This window comes from Brassica napus, chromosome C9 (assembly GCF_020379485.1).
Source record: "Brassica napus cultivar Da-Ae chromosome C9, Da-Ae, whole genome shotgun sequence".
Taxonomy (NCBI): domain Eukaryota; kingdom Viridiplantae; phylum Streptophyta; class Magnoliopsida; order Brassicales; family Brassicaceae; genus Brassica; species Brassica napus.
Genome location: NC_063452.1, coordinates 50,668,585 through 50,685,748, shown reverse-complemented (window position 1 = coordinate 50,685,748; position 17,164 = coordinate 50,668,585). Strand labels below are relative to the sequence as shown.

Genomic DNA, 17,164 nt, shown 5'->3' with positions numbered 1-17,164 from the left:
AGGGCCTTTGCATACCATCCATTCAACCTCCCAGGAAGCTTTTCACGGATAAAGTTTAAAAGCTCAACCTTTGAACCTTGGAAACATTCAGGTAATCCTAAATAAGTACCATCACCTCCTTCTTTATCTATCTCCAAAATCCTTTTGATCTCGGCTCGGTCTTGCTCTGATACCTTGGCACCAAAGATTACTGAAGATTTCAGCTTGTTTATCACCTGTCCTGATGCTTCACCATAGCATCTGAGACAATCAATAATGACTAAGCTCTCCTCCTTGGAAGCCTTACACATCAGCAGCGAGTCATCAGCAAACAGTAGGTGATGTACTGCAGGGCCTTGCCGTCCAAGTCTGATGCCATATAGATCACCTTTCTTCTCAGCCATATTCAGAGCATGCACTAATGCTTCTGTGCACAGTATAAAGAGAAATGGAGACATAGGATCTCCCTGGCGAATCCCTCTCTCCGGTTTGATGAAGCCATGAGTTTGACCATTCAGCAATACCGTATAAGATACTGTGCTAACACAAGACATCACCCAATTAACCCATCTTCTATTAAACCCGATTTTCTCAAGAAGCGCTTCCAAAAATTGCCATTCGACCCTATCATAGGTCTTGGACATATCCGTTTTGATCGCCATATACTGCTTCCCAATTGCTTCATTCGTTCTAAGTCCATGGACCATCTCATGGGCCACAAGAATGTTGTCAGAGATGAGCTGACCAGAGACGAAAGCACCTTGTGTCTCAGAGATAATATCAGGCATAACAGATTTCAACCTTTGGCAAAGTATCTTTGACACTATTTTATACTGCACAGAGCATAAGCTAATAGGTCGCATATCAGACATCTTGATTGGTTTCTGAATTTTTGGCAGCAAACATAGATGGGTGTGGTTCCAACCAGCCGGTAGCACCGCAGAGTTGAAGAAACTTTGAACTTCAGCAATAACAGCAGGACCCACCACATGCCAGAATTTTTTATAAAATGTTCCAGTTAACCCATCTTCACCTGGAGCACTAGATCCTCTGACATTGAAAGCCGCCACTCTGATCTCCTCTTGGGAGACTGGTTTGGTCAGCATCTCATTCATCTCTAGAGACACTCTGCCTTCGAAACGATCCAGAAGGGATTCCAAATCATGGGGATTGGAGCTCATGAAAAGATTTGTAAAATACTCTGCAACCAGGTTTCCTTTTGCCCCTTCAGAAAAGAATTCAGTTCCATTGTCATCCTGTAGCATCAGGACCTTATTCTGGAACCGGCGCCCTTTAACACTGTTGTGGAAGAAAGTTGTGTTCTTGTCGCCTTCCTTTAGCCATTGTTCTCTACTTTTTTGCCGCCAAAACAGCTCTTCCTGTCGATGAGCTTCTGCAAGTTCAATCTTGAGGTTCTTCATAGTTAAATGATCAGGAAAGCGCTTAGATATCTCCACTTCGAGTTTGCTAGACAGACGCTCGATATTGCTACGAGCATTGATATTAGACCCTCTCTTCCATCTAGCTAGTTCTTTTCTACAGCTAGCAATGCGATCCATAATATGAGTCACACCATTGAGGTTAGCCATATTCCATCCCTTGATGACCGCTTCCTCAAACCATTCTTTTCCAATCATGCGCTGATCAAAATAGAACCTTCCACGCCCTCTCTCCTCTGGCTCCAGAGCAAAGCTAACCTTGATAGGCCTATGATCCGAAGCATACATGCGCTTATACTCTGTGTTAGCTCGAGGAAATAATTTGAACCAACCGTCATTACCAAAACATCTATCAAGCCGACACTGGACCCAAACTTTATCTTTCTCCCCTAAACCATTTGTTATCTCTCTCCAGCCAGCCCAGGAAAGATAGTTACCTGAGCTCCTAACTTCTTTGATTTTACAGGAAAGAGCAAGGTTACAAAAATCCCAGAAGGTGGACTCATGTCTAGTTGCACCTCCTTCCTTCTCAGCATTGCTCATCAATTCATTAAAATCACCGAGAAGCAGCCAAGGATCATTTCTCGTGATTCCAATATTCATCAGGTTATCTCATACCAGTTTGCGTTTCTCTCTTATTGGGTCTCCATACACGCAAGAGATGTAAAATACCAACGTTCCCATCTTCACTCTAGCATCAGTGATCCTGTTACTGCTTGATAGGATCTCCACATCATAACACTTCTTCCATAGCAATGCTAATCCACCACTACGCCCCACCGGCTCTACAGTTACCATCTCATCATACCCCAACTCTAACCGCATATCATTCATAAACTTATCTTTTTGTTTCGTTTCCATCAAGAACAAGAGGTCAGGGAAATATTTTCTCCGAATATTCCTTAACCGTTGAACTGTCTCCGGACTACTAGCCCCTTGACAGTTCCAGCTCCAAAGGCTCATTGGGATGGCAGCGACTTCAAACTGGAAGCCACTGTAGGTTCTGAAAGTTTTTTGTTTTTGTTTTCTGAAGAAAAATCCGGAGAGACAGCTTTCCGTTTCGAGCTCGGGCATGGCCCTGTCTCGTTTGAAAGAGCTAGAGGCGCAGGCACCTTCAGATCCTTGCCTGCATTTCTTCTCTTCCAAGCATGAGGACGTCTCCTCTGTGTTTTGGTTACACCAACACTTCCGGTGACACGCCCTTCCGTAGAAGGGCCAAGCTGAAAACCCGACGGGTTGATAGGTGCATAGCTAGCTGAGGACATCGAACCAGAAGATTCTGAAGCCTCCTCATTGATAGCAGCTCTGAAAGGTAACGGAGCCACAATTTGAAGGTGCTTGTTTCAGTGCTGTGATTCCATGAGCTCAGTGTAGGAGAATACATGTCCTTTGCCTTTATCAAGCTCCTTTGTAATGCGCGTCAGATGGACAGATGATGAAGCCAGGTTCTCTACAATCCCTTGTTTAACAAGCTCAATTCTGGCTAGACGTTTAGTCGGATCCGCATGAGCTATGTAGAGCATTGCCATCTTGCGATCTTCTCCTGATAGCTCCGGGAACAGCACTGGAAAACCTGGAGGGCCACCCACCGGTTCTGAGAGGACTGGTGCCCTCTGTTTAATTCTTGGAATCTCAGTCGCTCTATGAACTCTGTTAGGTCCCCTTTTGATAAAAGGACACTTAACTTTCTCATGAGTATGTCGAAGACAATTGAAACAACACTTGTGAATCTTCTCGTATTCAAACTCAATGGTAACTGTCCCTCCTTTAACCGTGAGTTTGCGAGCAGCTTTGGCCGGGTTGTTTGTATCAAACAGGATCAGAGCTCTGATGTACTCCTTTGTATGTGATACCTTAGGATCATAAGCCACTTCTTCAACTTTGCCAACCTCAGAAGCAAGCTTGTACATGGTCTCTACCGTAAAGAAATTGACCGGTATATTCCTGATACGGATCCAGACAAACATGGTTTGTAAAAAGTTCTCCGGAGGATTGGCTGTCCAGCGCTCCAACACCATAGCCCAATGGTTGTAGGACCAAGGCCTATCATTCACTACCGTAACAAGATCTTCTTCTCGTTGAAAGACAAACTGAAATCTGTCACGCGACAGAGCAATACCATGGACTCTCCCATACACCCTCCAAGCTGTAGGCATATATTCTATCATTCTAGCCATCGATTGACAGTCAGGATTCAATAGTCTCCCCAACAAGCTTGTTTCATTCTCGTCGAAGACTCTGAATCTTGGACTATCGGGCAAGGTCAAGGGTTCTTCCTCCTCTAGTGACATCGACTGAATAGCTTTTTGCAGAAGATCAGCCATCTCTTCACAACAGTTAGAAATTCCGGCGACGGAGGAGAATTGGAGTAGCGAGAAAGTAGGTAATAGATCAAGCGTGATTGATGTGATTTTGCCTCTAAAACCACAAAACTCGGTTATGATTTTTTGAGAAATCATAATAGAAGGAAAGACTTGGGGAATTGGGGATTCGAAAAGGAAATTTTCCAGAAATTTTAAGGAAAAAGGCAATGGAATAATGAGTGATTTGCAACTTTCCAAAAAAGAAATAAGGGAAAAGACCGTAACTGAAGCCGGTAATTAAAGTCCACTCTAGATGAAGGAAGTAAAGATTTTTAAAAAAGGCAATAAGACACCCCTTCGGTTCTCGCCGGAAATCGCCTCAAAAGAGACAAAAGATGACATCCTCCTATAAACCTCTAGAATAGACATTACATAAACAGAATACTATGCAGCAAGAAGTTTCCTTCTTGATTAAGAGAGCCTCTAACAAAGTGAGAGAGAGAGAAGATGATCATAAATAGTAACGAAATTACCTGCCAACAGGGTAGACATCAACAGAGTTACCCAAAAGCTTAGTTTTCAACTTGGAGGTGCGTCATAAGTGAAGTGCTCGTTCTCGAATTAACTTATATTAATATAACTGAGTCAAGATGGACACCTTTAGTTGCAAACTAACTGATAGCAATGAAGTGAATAGATGATGCACCTGCTCAGAAAGAAATGAAATACCAACATGGTTGGCCATCTCACATGTCTCTCCAAGAATAGGATTGAATGGCTTCCAAGTTCGTTGGTAGGCAAAGTAAACAGATATAGCCCATGATGCTGAACAAAAAGAATATAAAAGTATATAAAAGTCTAACAAAGTCGGAAGTCGATATAAGCAGTAGAGATGAGTTATACTTACAAGCATAAACTAAACGCAAGTAAGGATCCTCGCATTCATCCCGAGCCAAAGACCCGAACACCTAGGCCTAGTCTAAAGCTGGTGTGTTTTCCCAATGATAAGCTTTGCCATTAGCATATTCGAACTTCTCTGTTCTACTTTTACTATGGATCAAATGATATAATATTAATCCGTGGCTACTTTTGTCGCACATTGTTCAGCAATTTTGAATATGAAAGGCTATATTCATGTCACATGCTCTCATTGGCTGCTGCGTTGATACCACATATTTTCATTCTAAGTCTGTTTGGGACATTTTTTGTTTTATTGTACATTTATTAGGTCTGGACTTGCTCTTCCTTTAGGGAGGAATGGTGTTCAACCACCATAGAACACTGAGCAAATGACTTGTGAGGTTAGACGTGTGGAATTTTATAGTGGTTTGAGTTTTCACAAAAATTCGAGGAGCCTAGAATGAGGATTGAACTGCCCATGTTTTCGAAGAGAAATGCTTCATAAGGTTCCTATAACCTTTCCTTCTAAGATTTGTCTGTGTTTCATCTTCCTATCTTTAGAAAATTCAAGTTCTAATCGATTTGAGTCATCAGCTTAAGGGAACAAAAAAATTAGAAATTGTGAACGCAATGAACATGACTGGTCACAGTAAGAAACACAAAAGCAGGACACAAACATAACAATAGTCTCAACTTAAAAAACACAACACTTAGTAGTTCAAAAATCATAAGGTCTCCAAAATATAAAAACAGACATGACATATATGAAAAACGAAACGTACGTAGTAGATATCTTAAAGAGTGATGATTGATTACTCATTGTTGTTGCGAGGAGGTGGTGAAACACGCACTTTGAGAACACCAAACTCTGCATCCCAAGAGATGTTGTGGTTCAAAAGCGGAATCCCATAGGAACAGCATTGACGATTGCTGACGGCTCCAAGGAAAATACGGCAACTCTCATCGTGCTCATGCACCTCCTTGTTCTCACCATAGAACTTGATCTCGTTCTCGTTGGGAAGCACGAACATGTCATCGCCGCAAACACCAGGCATATCCACCGAGAAGTGAAAACATCCATCAGATGTTCGTTGGGAAGCCAACGTGTCCTTGCGACCTTTCACCACAAACGGATGACCCTCCACTTCAACCCAGTTAAATGAATTCACATCGTATCTCCCAGATTTGCCTATAAAAAACGACAACCAACGAAGAGTATTACAATAATGGATAATACGCAAAAAGGTGTGATTTTGAAGGAATTCGAACCTGTGTTAGGAGGCAGAAAGTGAGTACACTTGTTGTCGTGGTCCTTCACTTTGACCCTTGCGAGAATCATCCTCAAGACTCCATCTTTCATCTTGGCATCCACGCCGGTGATCTCGCAGCAGTCGCAGCCCAGACCAGCTGTCCCGGAGTACTCGCGCACGTCTTCAGCCTTGTAGCCGTCGCGGTGGGTTTCTTCGCCGGAGAAAAAGACAACCTTTTGTCTCACGGCGTCGACTCTGTAGCGGATAGCGTCGTCTGGAACACCGGGCAAGTCGACGCGGACGTAGAGGTTGTCGTTGTTAAGGACCTTGATTTCCATGAAACCCTTCGGACCGTATCTCTGGTACGGGTTGTTGGTCGCGTGCAACCTCCCTGTAGAACGTAGACAGAGAGAGTCAAAGAAAGTAGGAAACTTTATTCTTCATGGATGAGCTATGTAACAAGTTTCATGTTAAATAGAGCCAAAGAAGAGAGTAGTAAGACTCAGATCAATAAAGAATGAAACTTTATTTCCATGAAAAGATTAAATCTTTGCAACAAGTTTTCATGTTAAGAGACGTTTCATTTGTTTATAACTTTGAAACATGAACATGAACAAATGTTATTAAGGGAGACTAAATGGAAGAGACAAGGAGAAATAAAGAAAGAAAGAGACGTACCAGGGATGTAAGGAATCCTCGACATGTCAATGTATGCAGCCATCTCTCTTTCGTCTTCTTTCTCTGTGTTCTCTCTCTCTCTCGGTTGCTTAGAATCAATGGATTATGATTTTGTTGTTTGATATAAGACGAAACAGGAGGCTCTTTGACTGGTCATCCACTTGCTTAATGTTACTTCTATCTTTTAAACATTTTAACCACTGTTAAAAGAATTGCCTTCCTTCTTTGAATTGTTACCGTGGTAATAACCCAAATAGTACGATAGCTGTCCAGGTCCTATAGCTCTCTCCTTCAATATCTTTTTGAATGCGACAAAATAGAGAAATGAGGCAACCTCGTCTCTCACTCTTTATTGCATGCAAGAAGTCGCTGACGTCAATGATTCTTAAAACAGAGCTGTTAATCTTTTTTTTTACTCCCTCCTTATCTACTTTCCACACACGACAAACAAAAGTTAACAATGCAATGCAACGTCCTTTCTTTGTTTTTGAATCTAACTTTCTCTCTTGTAACAACCGTTTTTAGATGTTTTTGCATGAGTTGAACACACAAAACAAAAAAAAAAGATGTTTTGCATGGTTTCTTGGTATTATTATAAAGTTTTATTAATTTCATCTGACCACAATTTAAAGTTCATCGTTTTAAGACATGTTTTTGGTGACATTTTTTTTTTTTTTTTGGCTCAACTACTACTTTCATTTTCCAACTGAGTTCATGTTTACAACAGGCATATCAGCCTCACAAACAGATTTTAACCAAATTGGCAAGATAGAATACAACTTAAGAACATGATTCTCTAAAGAAAAAGCTTCCTTCGCTACTCTATCAGCTGCCTTATTACCTTTTCTAGGGTAGAAAGTCACTCTGAGACCATGATTTCCAGAGAGAATGTGTTGTATTTCTTGCAAGATCGGCTTCAGCTTTGGCCATGTACTCTCCTTTCCAACGACCATTCTTGCAAGAATTTGTGAATCGGTTTCAAAGATCACCTGTTTATATCTAAGGCTACACAAAATTGCATTGCCCATTTAATACCTTCTGCTTCCGTCTCTATAGGTGAATTCATTCTCTGGAGATTTTTTGCCCCTGCCCAAAGCATTTGTCCGCTGTTGTTGCGAGCGATCCAGCGAACCCCACTGCGATGATGGTCCGTTCTCCAGGCACCATCTGTATTACATTTGATCCATTGGGGAGGGGGCGCTTTCCATTTGGTTCGGGTGTTGCTAATGGGGGGTGATCTGGTCATCGTGTGTTCCTCCTCTTGTCTCCTTTTCCATTCCTCCATGTCCTCAGTTGCTTTTGCGATCGAGCTTGGTGCTGAGTAGTCTATTCCTTTGAAGATGAAATCGTTTCTGTTTTTCCAGATTCTCCAAACCAACCAAGGCACTAGATCATCATAGATCTTGAGATGAGGACTGTGATGTTTTAAGTTCAGGACTCGGTAGATATTAGCATACAATGAGTCTGACATCTCACCACTTGAAGGGGCTTGGATAGGAGATACCGCCCAGATCAAGCGAGCATAAGGACAAGTGAATAGGATGTGGTTCACTGTCTCGCTGCCCGTTCAACATCTCCCGCAACTGCCATCTTTAGCAATGTGTCTGTAATGCATATTTGCTGCAGCTGGTAGAGAGTCGCTGATGCATTTCCATAGGAAATGTCTGATTTTGGGCTAGTTTGCAGCTTCCAGATTTGTTGATAGAGTTCATCCAGACTCGGATGGTTCACTTTTTTAGCTGCTTGATCTGTATTGATGGAGTTTCTTTGGACCCAGTAGCCTGACTTCGCTGTGTAGAAACATGTGTGTGTGTAGTCCCATGCGTATATATCGTTGCCTGCGCTCCCTTGAGGGTTTATTGCAAGTATTTTATCTGAGGTTTCTGCAGTAAAAATTGCTTCAACTGCTTCTCTGTTCCATTCCTTTCCTGGGATTGTCATTAGTTCACTAACACACATGTCGGGCTTCACTAACTGCCTGTATCTGATGGGGACTATCCTGGTTGAGGTGGGTTTGATTGCAGGGCTGCTTCCAATCCAACGGTCTTCCCACACTTTTGTGGACTCACCATTACCAATCTTCTAGCTCCCTGCCTGATCAACTTTTGAGCTGCTAATAAGCTTCTCCATGCATATGAAGGGCGAGATCCGAGAGGAGCATCTAGCGGGGTGGAGGATCTGAAGTATCGGCTCTTATATATTATTCCCAACAGTGAGTTGGGACATGTGATGATCCTCCATAGCTGTTTTCCAAGGAGGGCCACATTAAAGTCTTCCAGATCTCTGAATCCTAGTCCATCTTCGCTTTTGGACTTGGTGAGCTCACTCCAACTTTTCCAGTGCATTCCCCTTGAGTCCTTATTGTTCTTCCACCAGAAGTTAGACAGAAGTGACACTACTTGCCTACAGATTGTCTTTGGTAGAAGGAAGCATGCCATAGTGTAAGTGGATAGAGAAAGGGCGACTGCTTTCAGCAACACCTCTTTCCCTCTTGCGGAGAGAAACTTGTTTTGCCATCCGTCGACCTTATGCTCGATCCTTTCTTTGAGGAAGCTCATGATTGATACCTTGGATCCTCCAAAAGACTCTGGCAGCCCCAAATACATATCATCTCCTCCAGAGTGTTCTATGCCAAGCTTGCGTTTGATGTCTTCTCTGCTCTCTTCGGGAATGTTTTTACCGAAGTAGATACTCGACTTCTGATAGTTGATCCTCTGGCCTGAAGCAAGGCTATATTCGTGGAGTATTGATCTAATGCTGTTGAGTTCCTCATCAGTGTTTTTGCAGTAGAACATACTATCATCGGCATAGAGGAGGTGAGAAACAGAAGGTGCTCCTCTAGCTATCTCAAGTCCTGTGATTTCACCTCTGCGCTCTGCCTGCATTAACCTTTGCACTAGCATTTCTGTACATATCACGAACAGGTAAGGCGAGAGGGGATTCCCTTGCCTTATACCTCTCGTTGGGCGGATATCACCGTATGGATTGCCGTTGATCAGCACCTGGTACTCCACTGAGGTTACGCACTCCATTATAAGATTGCACCAGTCTTCAGAAAAACCTAGTGTTTTCATAGCTTTCTCGAGGAAGACCCACTCTACTCTATCAAAAGCTTTGGAGAGGCCCGTCTTGATGGCAATGTGCTCCCTGGAGCATCTGTTGTTGGAGTTTAGTGCGTGTAGGAGTTCATGAGCAATCAGTATATTGTCGGATATTAGTCTCTCCTCAACAAAAGCCGCTTGCGTTTCCGTAATGATGCTAGGTAGGATCTTTTTTAAACGCTTGCTCAACAGTTTTGATACAACCTTATATGTTTTTGGTGACATTTACGTAGAAGAAATTGAAAAAACACACTTATTAACCATAAAAGATAAAAATAAACACAAACCACATGCAACAATGTCTACTACTATTTTAAGTGCGATCATCAAATGCTTCAAAGAGGACATACAAATTATGATTTTATAAGACAACTTGTATATAATCTAGTTCTTATGGAGATGTTACGAGAACACAAGTATACAAAGAGAAGACCATATCTTTAATAATAAAGTTAAACTATATGCCTTCTTAGGCATCCACCTCATCAATCACCTAGGAGGGTTTTTGGACACCTGGCACTTCAAAAAAAGCAACAACCCAATTTTTTTTCCATTCTCAATAATCCTTCCGCAACCATTATGAGCTTCGTATAGTTTATTCCAAAATTAATGTCTATTTGGGTTTATATTAGGTTATTTTGTCCAGGCCCAATTGTTTTTATTGTCTCTAAGCACAAAACTTAGTGTAGGTTATTTGATCTGAGCTCTTTGCATTCCGACGAAGCAGACGCCGATTCACTTTCTGTAACGCCTTCTGTTTCCATTTATTTACTTCTTTAATCCGACCATTAACATGCTTCATCTCACTCGCCCCACTCCGTAGCATTAATTCCAGCTCAACCTCTTCATATCTAACCGGTGGAAGGTCTTCTATATAAAGCTCAGCCTCTTAGATAACGGCGGTCACTGACGTCGTCAAGGTTATATCTCTTCTCGGTAGATCTAAAACTGGACATGCTAGATTCAGACAAGCTCTTGCGACGACAAAAACTGAAGGTGGAGGAAGAGATTGGAAAACGGAGGAGAAGACCGGAACAGAAGCAACATCTATCGAGGTCATGTAAAAGAGACAGAAAACAGAGTAGTACGGTGGATCTACGTTTACGGTTTATTTTCCGGCACCAGTCCATCGACGTCCTCCTTAATCATACAACCACAGTCAGACAAAAAGAATGGTTTGTTTCTGTGTGTTTTACAAATATTATTTACGTGGACTAAACTCATACACTCAACCATCTTCCTAATTCCTCTTTCTCTTACCACTCCATCTTGAAAGATTGGGATTTGGGAGCCAAAAGACTAATTTTTGGGTATAAATATATTATGTTAGTAATTACATAAACTTTTGTCGAGACGAGACTTGAATTGTTGTCTTGATTCTTTCATTTTGCAGTGGTAAGAGCTCCTGGTATGAGTCTGTTAAAGATTCTATTGTCTAAACTGAGTTCTGTGGCAAAAGGTGTGTCGATGCGGAATGGTCTGGCTCTGCGTTTGATGAGAGAGAAGAGAAAATGGTTTTCAAATTATCTTGGAAGACAAAGCTTTTTGACTCAAAATTCTTTTCATTTGCAACAGATGGATGCCGACAGTTCACCAAGTTTTTTTTATATTTATGATACAGAAACTGAAACCATACCTTCACCTCTTACATATGTAGCAGGGTACTCCACAACATTTGCATAAAGAGTATTTGGGAATCTTTGGTAGACAATCTCTTTAGCGAGTTGACAGTGTGATTAAATGTTTCAGCTGTACATTTGGATTTGTGAGTCTGTAGTTTCCTAATGTCAAACTGGAAAGTATAAGGTGAACTAAAGAGATGAGAACTGATTCCAGTACTGTTGAATGATAATGATGTAAATCAAGGCTACCTTCTCGACCTGTTTTTTTTCTTTCTGGTGTTGAACCTGGTGAGTTTATGAGCACCCGCTGAGTTCCTCTACGTTTACAGAGAGCAGGAGAAACGCTTAAAAACTCAAATTAGTCTTCAGATACTATAGACGTAGATGCCGATTAAGTTTTTGTGTTAGTGCGACTTTGATGTTCTAAGGCTTTTGGGATTGCATGAGCATTTTATGTAACGCACGATTTTGTGGTTACAAAACTTTGTGGCTGCTTGTCAATTGGACAGTCTTAATGAGCCTTACAAATGGATCCAAAAGTTATGTGGGAATTAAATGTAAAATCCAAGTGCATAAATGTTAGTTTAGTTTACTAACTATTTAGGTAATCCAAACATACTGAACTACAGGAAAGGCTTCAAAGTTTAAAGAAACAAAAATAAAAGAAATATACATTTGAATAAGAGTTTAACCATAATCATGCAACACCAGTGGAGCAACCATCACTTGCTGGTTTAACACACAGTGTCAGACACTTAACTTGGTGATCAATTCATCCCAAATGTCTGGGATGGTCTCATGGATCTTCTATTATCTTCACTTCATTTCTTATGATACGACCTCCAAATTCTGAAAGCTATTGGTTACAGGACACACTCATACAAAAAGAAGTAATTTGTTCCAATATTATTCACATTTTTCAATATAAAATAGTATATCAGCTGGTTAGCACTTAGCATACATGACTAATCGCCTGAGATGGCTTTGTCCATCCAAATTATTGACGCTACTACTCCTGAAAGGTGGCAAATACAAAGGCGATGGCCGTGAAAGGTGGAGTCATCCTACCAAGTCACCCCGGTCTGAGTACAAGTTCTAGGAAGTATTAGGAATTATACAATCAAGGGGAAATGTGATGTATATTGGTGTTGGCTCTGTCTCCTCCCAGTTAAATTAAATTGTATATATTAATTTTAATTATTAAGAAAATTTAAATATTGATTTTAAGACTTATGTGTAAAATTCCAACGCATTAAGGAAATGAACATTATTATATGTATTACAGTTGGAGATAAACTATAAAACAAATGATTATATATGAATATGTAATCAATTTTTTTCTATAGTACTTAGAAATAAAAATTAATTTTGTGTTATTATAATGGTCTAATCAGCTGAATAAAAATAATATAATTTAATAATTTGATTGATAATTTTCGTCTTTGTCATTTCAGAATTATTATAAAAGATTTCCTTAACTAATATATCAAATAAATTTCTGACTTAGCAAAATTATATCAATTACAAGTAAGCAAAATTACAGCATGATGCAATTTTCATAAGAGTTACACAATAATTTTTAGAATAACATTATTTATCTTCTTTTTGTCTCAATGTATAAATGAATTTTGTAAGAAAATTTTTAAGAATGTTTAAGACTTTACACATTCTACCCTAATGAGTTGAGTTGGAAAAATATCATTTTTAGACTTAATGGGTCCACCTTAACAAATAATAAAATTTAGAAATTCAGACTTTACTTATAATTTTTTAGCATAATTAGTCACTGGTAATAGGCCTGGAACTTTTATCCGAGATCCGGATTCGATCCGTGATCCGATCCGGATCCGATCCGAAAATCCGGATATCCGGAGAGGCCGAATCCGGATCCGGATAGTAAAATGTTGGATCCGTCAAATCCGGATCCGGATATCTTAATTTTTTAGTCCGGATATCCGGATCCGTAAATTTTATTAATAACTATTTCAAAAATAGTAATATCTATATATAAAAACTAATTTTATTTAATATATTTTCATTTTTATAATAGTATATATAAATTTTATGTAAATTTTATAATATTATGCATAGAAATAATTAAAAACATTAAATATTTTTTTATTTTTAAATTATTGTTAATATTTTATATATATTAATACTATTTTTTATTTATTTTAAGGATCCAAATCCGGATCCGGATATCCGCCGGATATTATAATTTTTAGAAGGATATCCGACACCCGGATATCCGCGAACCCCGGATCCGGATAAGGATAGTAAAATTATGGATCCGCCGGATAAGGATCCGGATCCGGATATCTTAAAATTGCCCGGATACCCGATCCGTCCCAGGCCTAACTGGTAATATCAATTCAATATCACTATCTTCATTAAAATTCAAAAAATGAATTCAAATCATCAACTATCAATCATTAAAAAAACTTCTTAAAATCAAAAAAAATATCATCGCATGTGCTAGCCAATATTCGAGGGGGCAACATCTATAATATTACGAAATCATCAACAGTTTTAGTCAAGGCCGCTCAAATCAAACCGGCGTACAAAAATATAAACATCAACATTTTGACAACAGTTCCTTCCCGCAGGTAACACATATGCTTATTACACACGTTTTAATTCAAATTAGTCTCTAAAATAGAATTTCAAATGCCGTTCCTTCCATATATTGTCAATATGGTACTAAAGAGTATAATTATGTTCTCTAAATAAAACATCAACTTTACTTTATGTTTAAATTCTAATTAAATTAACTTTGTTACGACTATCAGTTTTTTATTCTATATTTATCGAATCGATTAGTCATAACCACTTATGATATTCCACCTTGAACTAATCAAAACAAAGTAATACATTACGGTCGCATGAACCCAGCGCTGCGCCGGAATACCACTAGTATCTCTAAAAAGTATAAGCATAACAAAACACAATTACTTTTGAATCGAGATGGAAACAAAGATACAATAAGACATAAACACAATCTTACGTTTCACCACTCAAACTACGTAAGCAACACTTTTTCACCCTCGAACAAAAGTATAAAACAACTTTGAACTCATCTTCACGAGTCCCATGAACCACACCATTGAGTATGTCGATGTCATACATTAAAATCACGAAACGTTTGCCTCATTCAGTTGATACATTACCATATTGCCAAGGATAAAATTCGATCGATTTGAGGTCCACATCACTGGAGGCACCACCGCTCGAGCTCGCTGCAGCATCTCGGTGTTCCGAGTACTTCCCGTTGTATTGGTATATTTCAATATCTCCCCACGGAGTAGATGTGATCTCATCCGTTAGATCGAACCATCTTGGTGTGAACGTCTGTCCCTTTGTTTCTCGTGTCCTCTTTTCGGCCCTTTGTCTCTCCTCAAGGCTGAGAGTAAAAGAAGACACCACGGAATAAAGGACTTGAACTTTGTGACAAACAAGCGAGTAGGAAGTGAGTAAAGAAGAAGAACCTGTGTTTCTCGGAACCAGCTTTAGAAAGGTCACCCTGCTCAAGGGCATATCTATCAGGACGGAGACGTGAGTCTGAAGCCAAGAGCTTAGAAGGAGCTGTGTCGAAGCTGTTTATCTTGTGAGCAAAGTGGGTGTACTGAAACTTGTCATTCTTGGGAACATCAGCCACATGCCACACCTGAAGGAAGCAATAAAGAATAGAAAAAAAAAACATAAGAAAATACTATCAGGTTCTATGTGGTAAGAGGGAAACAAACAGGCGACCTCTTTAAGCTCTGTCCCTGGAAGAGGTTCACCCTCAGCATCACAAGGTTGGTAGCTGATTTTCTCATTCCATTTTCCTGTCATCATGATTTTAGGTTCTTCGTCTGCGCTGTAAACATATCCATCCACTTCATAGCGACCAGACCTGAGAACAAAGGACGTACACACTTTTATCAATAAAACATGTCGGGATCACATGAACAATAAGAGTATATGTGGTTGTCAATTTACCCGAACCAACCACATGGCTGGAAATAAAGAACAACTTTGTCTCCAGTGGTTATATTTGTCATGACCATTTCTCCTGGTGAGTCAACCCAAGTTCGTCCAAATATCAGGTTGTGAACCTTAGTGAGAGGCGGAACCAGATCAAGAACCACGCCATCTTTTTTGAGGGTTACACGCGTTCTGCAAGACCATAGATAGGCCGCATCATGAGCTTAGGTGAAAACATAAACAGAATATTGAGTGTTCTGATGTTTTTAAGTCAGAAGAGTACATGCAGCAAGAAGTTTAATTTCTTCTTGATGAAGAGAGGGCCAAGCGGATGATAAATAGTAACAAAATTACCTGCCAACAGGGTAGACATCAACAGAGTTACCCAAAAGCTTAGTTTTCAACTTTGAGGTGACGTCGTAGGTGAAGTGCTCGTTCTCGGCGTGACCTGCACTCATTGGGGGATGATGGCTAACCTGAAATTAAAAAAAAACAAAAAACAAAATTACATCATTATAATTGAGTCAAGATAGACAACTAAATTGCAACCTAGCTGTATTATACACTATGAAGTGTGTAGCAGCTGCACCTGCTCAGAAAGAAATGAAATGCCACCATGGTTGGCCATCTCATATGTCTCTCCAAGAATAGGATTGAATGGCTTCCACGTTCGTTGGTACGCAAAGTAAACAGATATAGCCCATGATGCTGAACACAGAAAAAGAAGTCTTAACAAAGTCGGAAGTGAAAACATGATGTAGAGTATATATATACTTACAAGCATATACTAAACGCAAGTAAGGATCCTCGCATTCATCAGCTTGATCCAGCAAGTAGGAATATTCCATTAACTGCAAAGAGATGTTTATAGAAATCTTAAATCTTGCCACTAGAAATAACAAAAACTTACAAGAATAAGATATTAAGACTAGTAACCTCAGCCATCTTCTGGAGCATAGTCATTGGCTCAAAAATAATAACAGGAAGTGTGACCATTGAGGTAATATCCGAGCCTATATACTTCTGCATCATCTTCCAGTAACTATCACGTTCCTGTTAAAGCGCACAAAAAAAAAAAAAAAAGTTTCCGCAAAAAGCAAGACAGAGAAACTTAAGGAAAAGTACAAGTAGTAGTAAACCTCGTCTTTCCACCTTCCTCTCTGAGCTTCCTCTTCTGCATCTTCCTTACCACCATCTGGATTGATAACCTCAACTCCTTCATAAGCAAGCAACCTGAAAAATAAATTGTATCGAAACAACAGCCCATTAGCCAAAAAAAAAACAACTTGAATCACAAGGATCTATAACACAAACATAATTCACTTATGAGACTGAAAGGAACATGCAGAAAATTTCAGACAACTTGATCTGTTTTGTTGACTTGTGAAAGAATTAATTATAGTATCATATCCCCCCACCCCCATGTTTTGTAATAAATACAACTAAAAACAAAATAAAACACCTGAAGGATCAAATATAGTTTATATAGCAGACAAATAAGGTGTAGCCCATATCAATCATCAGATAAGGTTTCTATGAAGACACAGAGGAAACAGACCCGTTGACGGATCTGGACATGGCGCTGCCGAACATGGAGAAACCGGAAGTCATGGCGGCGAAGAAACCCTTGTTCTCGTTCTTCTCTGGACTCCCCATCTTTTTTTTTTTCAAATCCGATCTCTGACTTGTTTGATTTCCAGAGAATTCGATGAATAAAAAATAAGCCTTGGACAAGCTTTACAGGAAGGGGGAGACTTAAAAATAAAAAAAAATAAAAGGGAAGGAGAAACGGGTTTGATCTGTAATTTACGTAAATATTGGGGACTTGATATTGTAAATTCTTTTTAGAAAAAAAGATATTGTAAATTCTTGGGAGTAAATTAACTTCCTGGCTTAAGACTTAAGTCTTATTAATTAGGGGGAGCG

General features: G+C 39.7%; 3 protein-coding genes across 3 annotated transcripts; all 3 read right to left on the bottom strand.

Moving 5' to 3' along the window:
- Window positions 1-2,761: 2,761 nt before the first annotated feature.
- On the bottom strand, window positions 2,762-3,742 carry LOC106417389. Its single transcript, XM_013858201.1, has one exon. The coding sequence runs from the start codon at window positions 3,740-3,742 to the stop codon at window positions 2,762-2,764; it is 981 nt and encodes a 326-aa protein (XP_013713655.1).
- Window positions 3,743-5,216: 1,474 nt separating this feature from the next.
- On the bottom strand, window positions 5,217-6,692 carry LOC106417711. The gene is made up of 3 exons (XM_013858486.3): window positions 6,550-6,692; window positions 5,891-6,262; window positions 5,217-5,810 (listed from the first exon to the last, which is right to left on the bottom strand). The coding sequence occupies exons 1-3, from the start codon at window positions 6,590-6,592 to the stop codon at window positions 5,434-5,436; spliced, it is 792 nt and encodes a 263-aa protein (XP_013713940.1). The 5' UTR covers window positions 6,593-6,692; the 3' UTR covers window positions 5,217-5,433.
- Window positions 6,693-14,207: 7,515 nt separating this feature from the next.
- Window positions 14,208-17,028, bottom strand: LOC106418381 (oxysterol-binding protein-related protein 3C). The gene is made up of 10 exons (XM_048768962.1): window positions 16,797-17,028; window positions 16,378-16,471; window positions 16,175-16,291; window positions 16,017-16,089; window positions 15,828-15,946; window positions 15,593-15,714; window positions 15,254-15,430; window positions 15,023-15,167; window positions 14,758-14,936; window positions 14,208-14,672 (listed from the first exon to the last, which is right to left on the bottom strand). The coding sequence occupies exons 1-10, from the start codon at window positions 16,892-16,894 to the stop codon at window positions 14,420-14,422; spliced, it is 1,377 nt and encodes a 458-aa protein (XP_048624919.1). The 5' UTR covers window positions 16,895-17,028; the 3' UTR covers window positions 14,208-14,419.
- Window positions 17,029-17,164: the final 136 nt, after the last annotated feature.

Bases quoted from the DNA above. Each gene is read 5' to 3' on its own strand.
- LOC106417711 (XM_013858486.3), bottom strand. From the start codon at position 6,592: ATGGCTGCATACATTGACATGTCGAGGATTCCTTACATCCCTG. The intron at 6,263-6,549 runs GTACGTCTCTTT...TACGTTCTACAG, and splicing joins GAGGATTCCTTACATCCCTG to GGAGGTTGCACGCGACCAAC. The intron at 5,811-5,890 runs GTTCGAATTCCT...CGTTTTTTATAG, and splicing joins CTTTCTGCCTCCTAACACAG to GCAAATCTGGGAGATACGAT.
- LOC106417389 (XM_013858201.1), bottom strand. From the start codon at position 3,742: ATGGCTGATCTTCTGCAAAAAGCTATTCAGTCGATGTCACTAGAGGAG.
- LOC106418381 (XM_048768962.1), bottom strand. From the start codon at position 16,894: ATGGGGAGTCCAGAGAAGAACGAGAACAAGGGTTTCTTCGCCGCCATG. The intron at 16,090-16,174 runs GTTACTAGTCTT...ATCTCTTTGCAG, and splicing joins TGCTCCAGAAGATGGCTGAG to TTAATGGAATATTCCTACTT. The intron at 15,431-15,592 runs GTAATTTTGTTA...ATGGTCTTGCAG, and splicing joins GATGTCTACCCTGTTGGCAG to AACGCGTGTAACCCTCAAAA.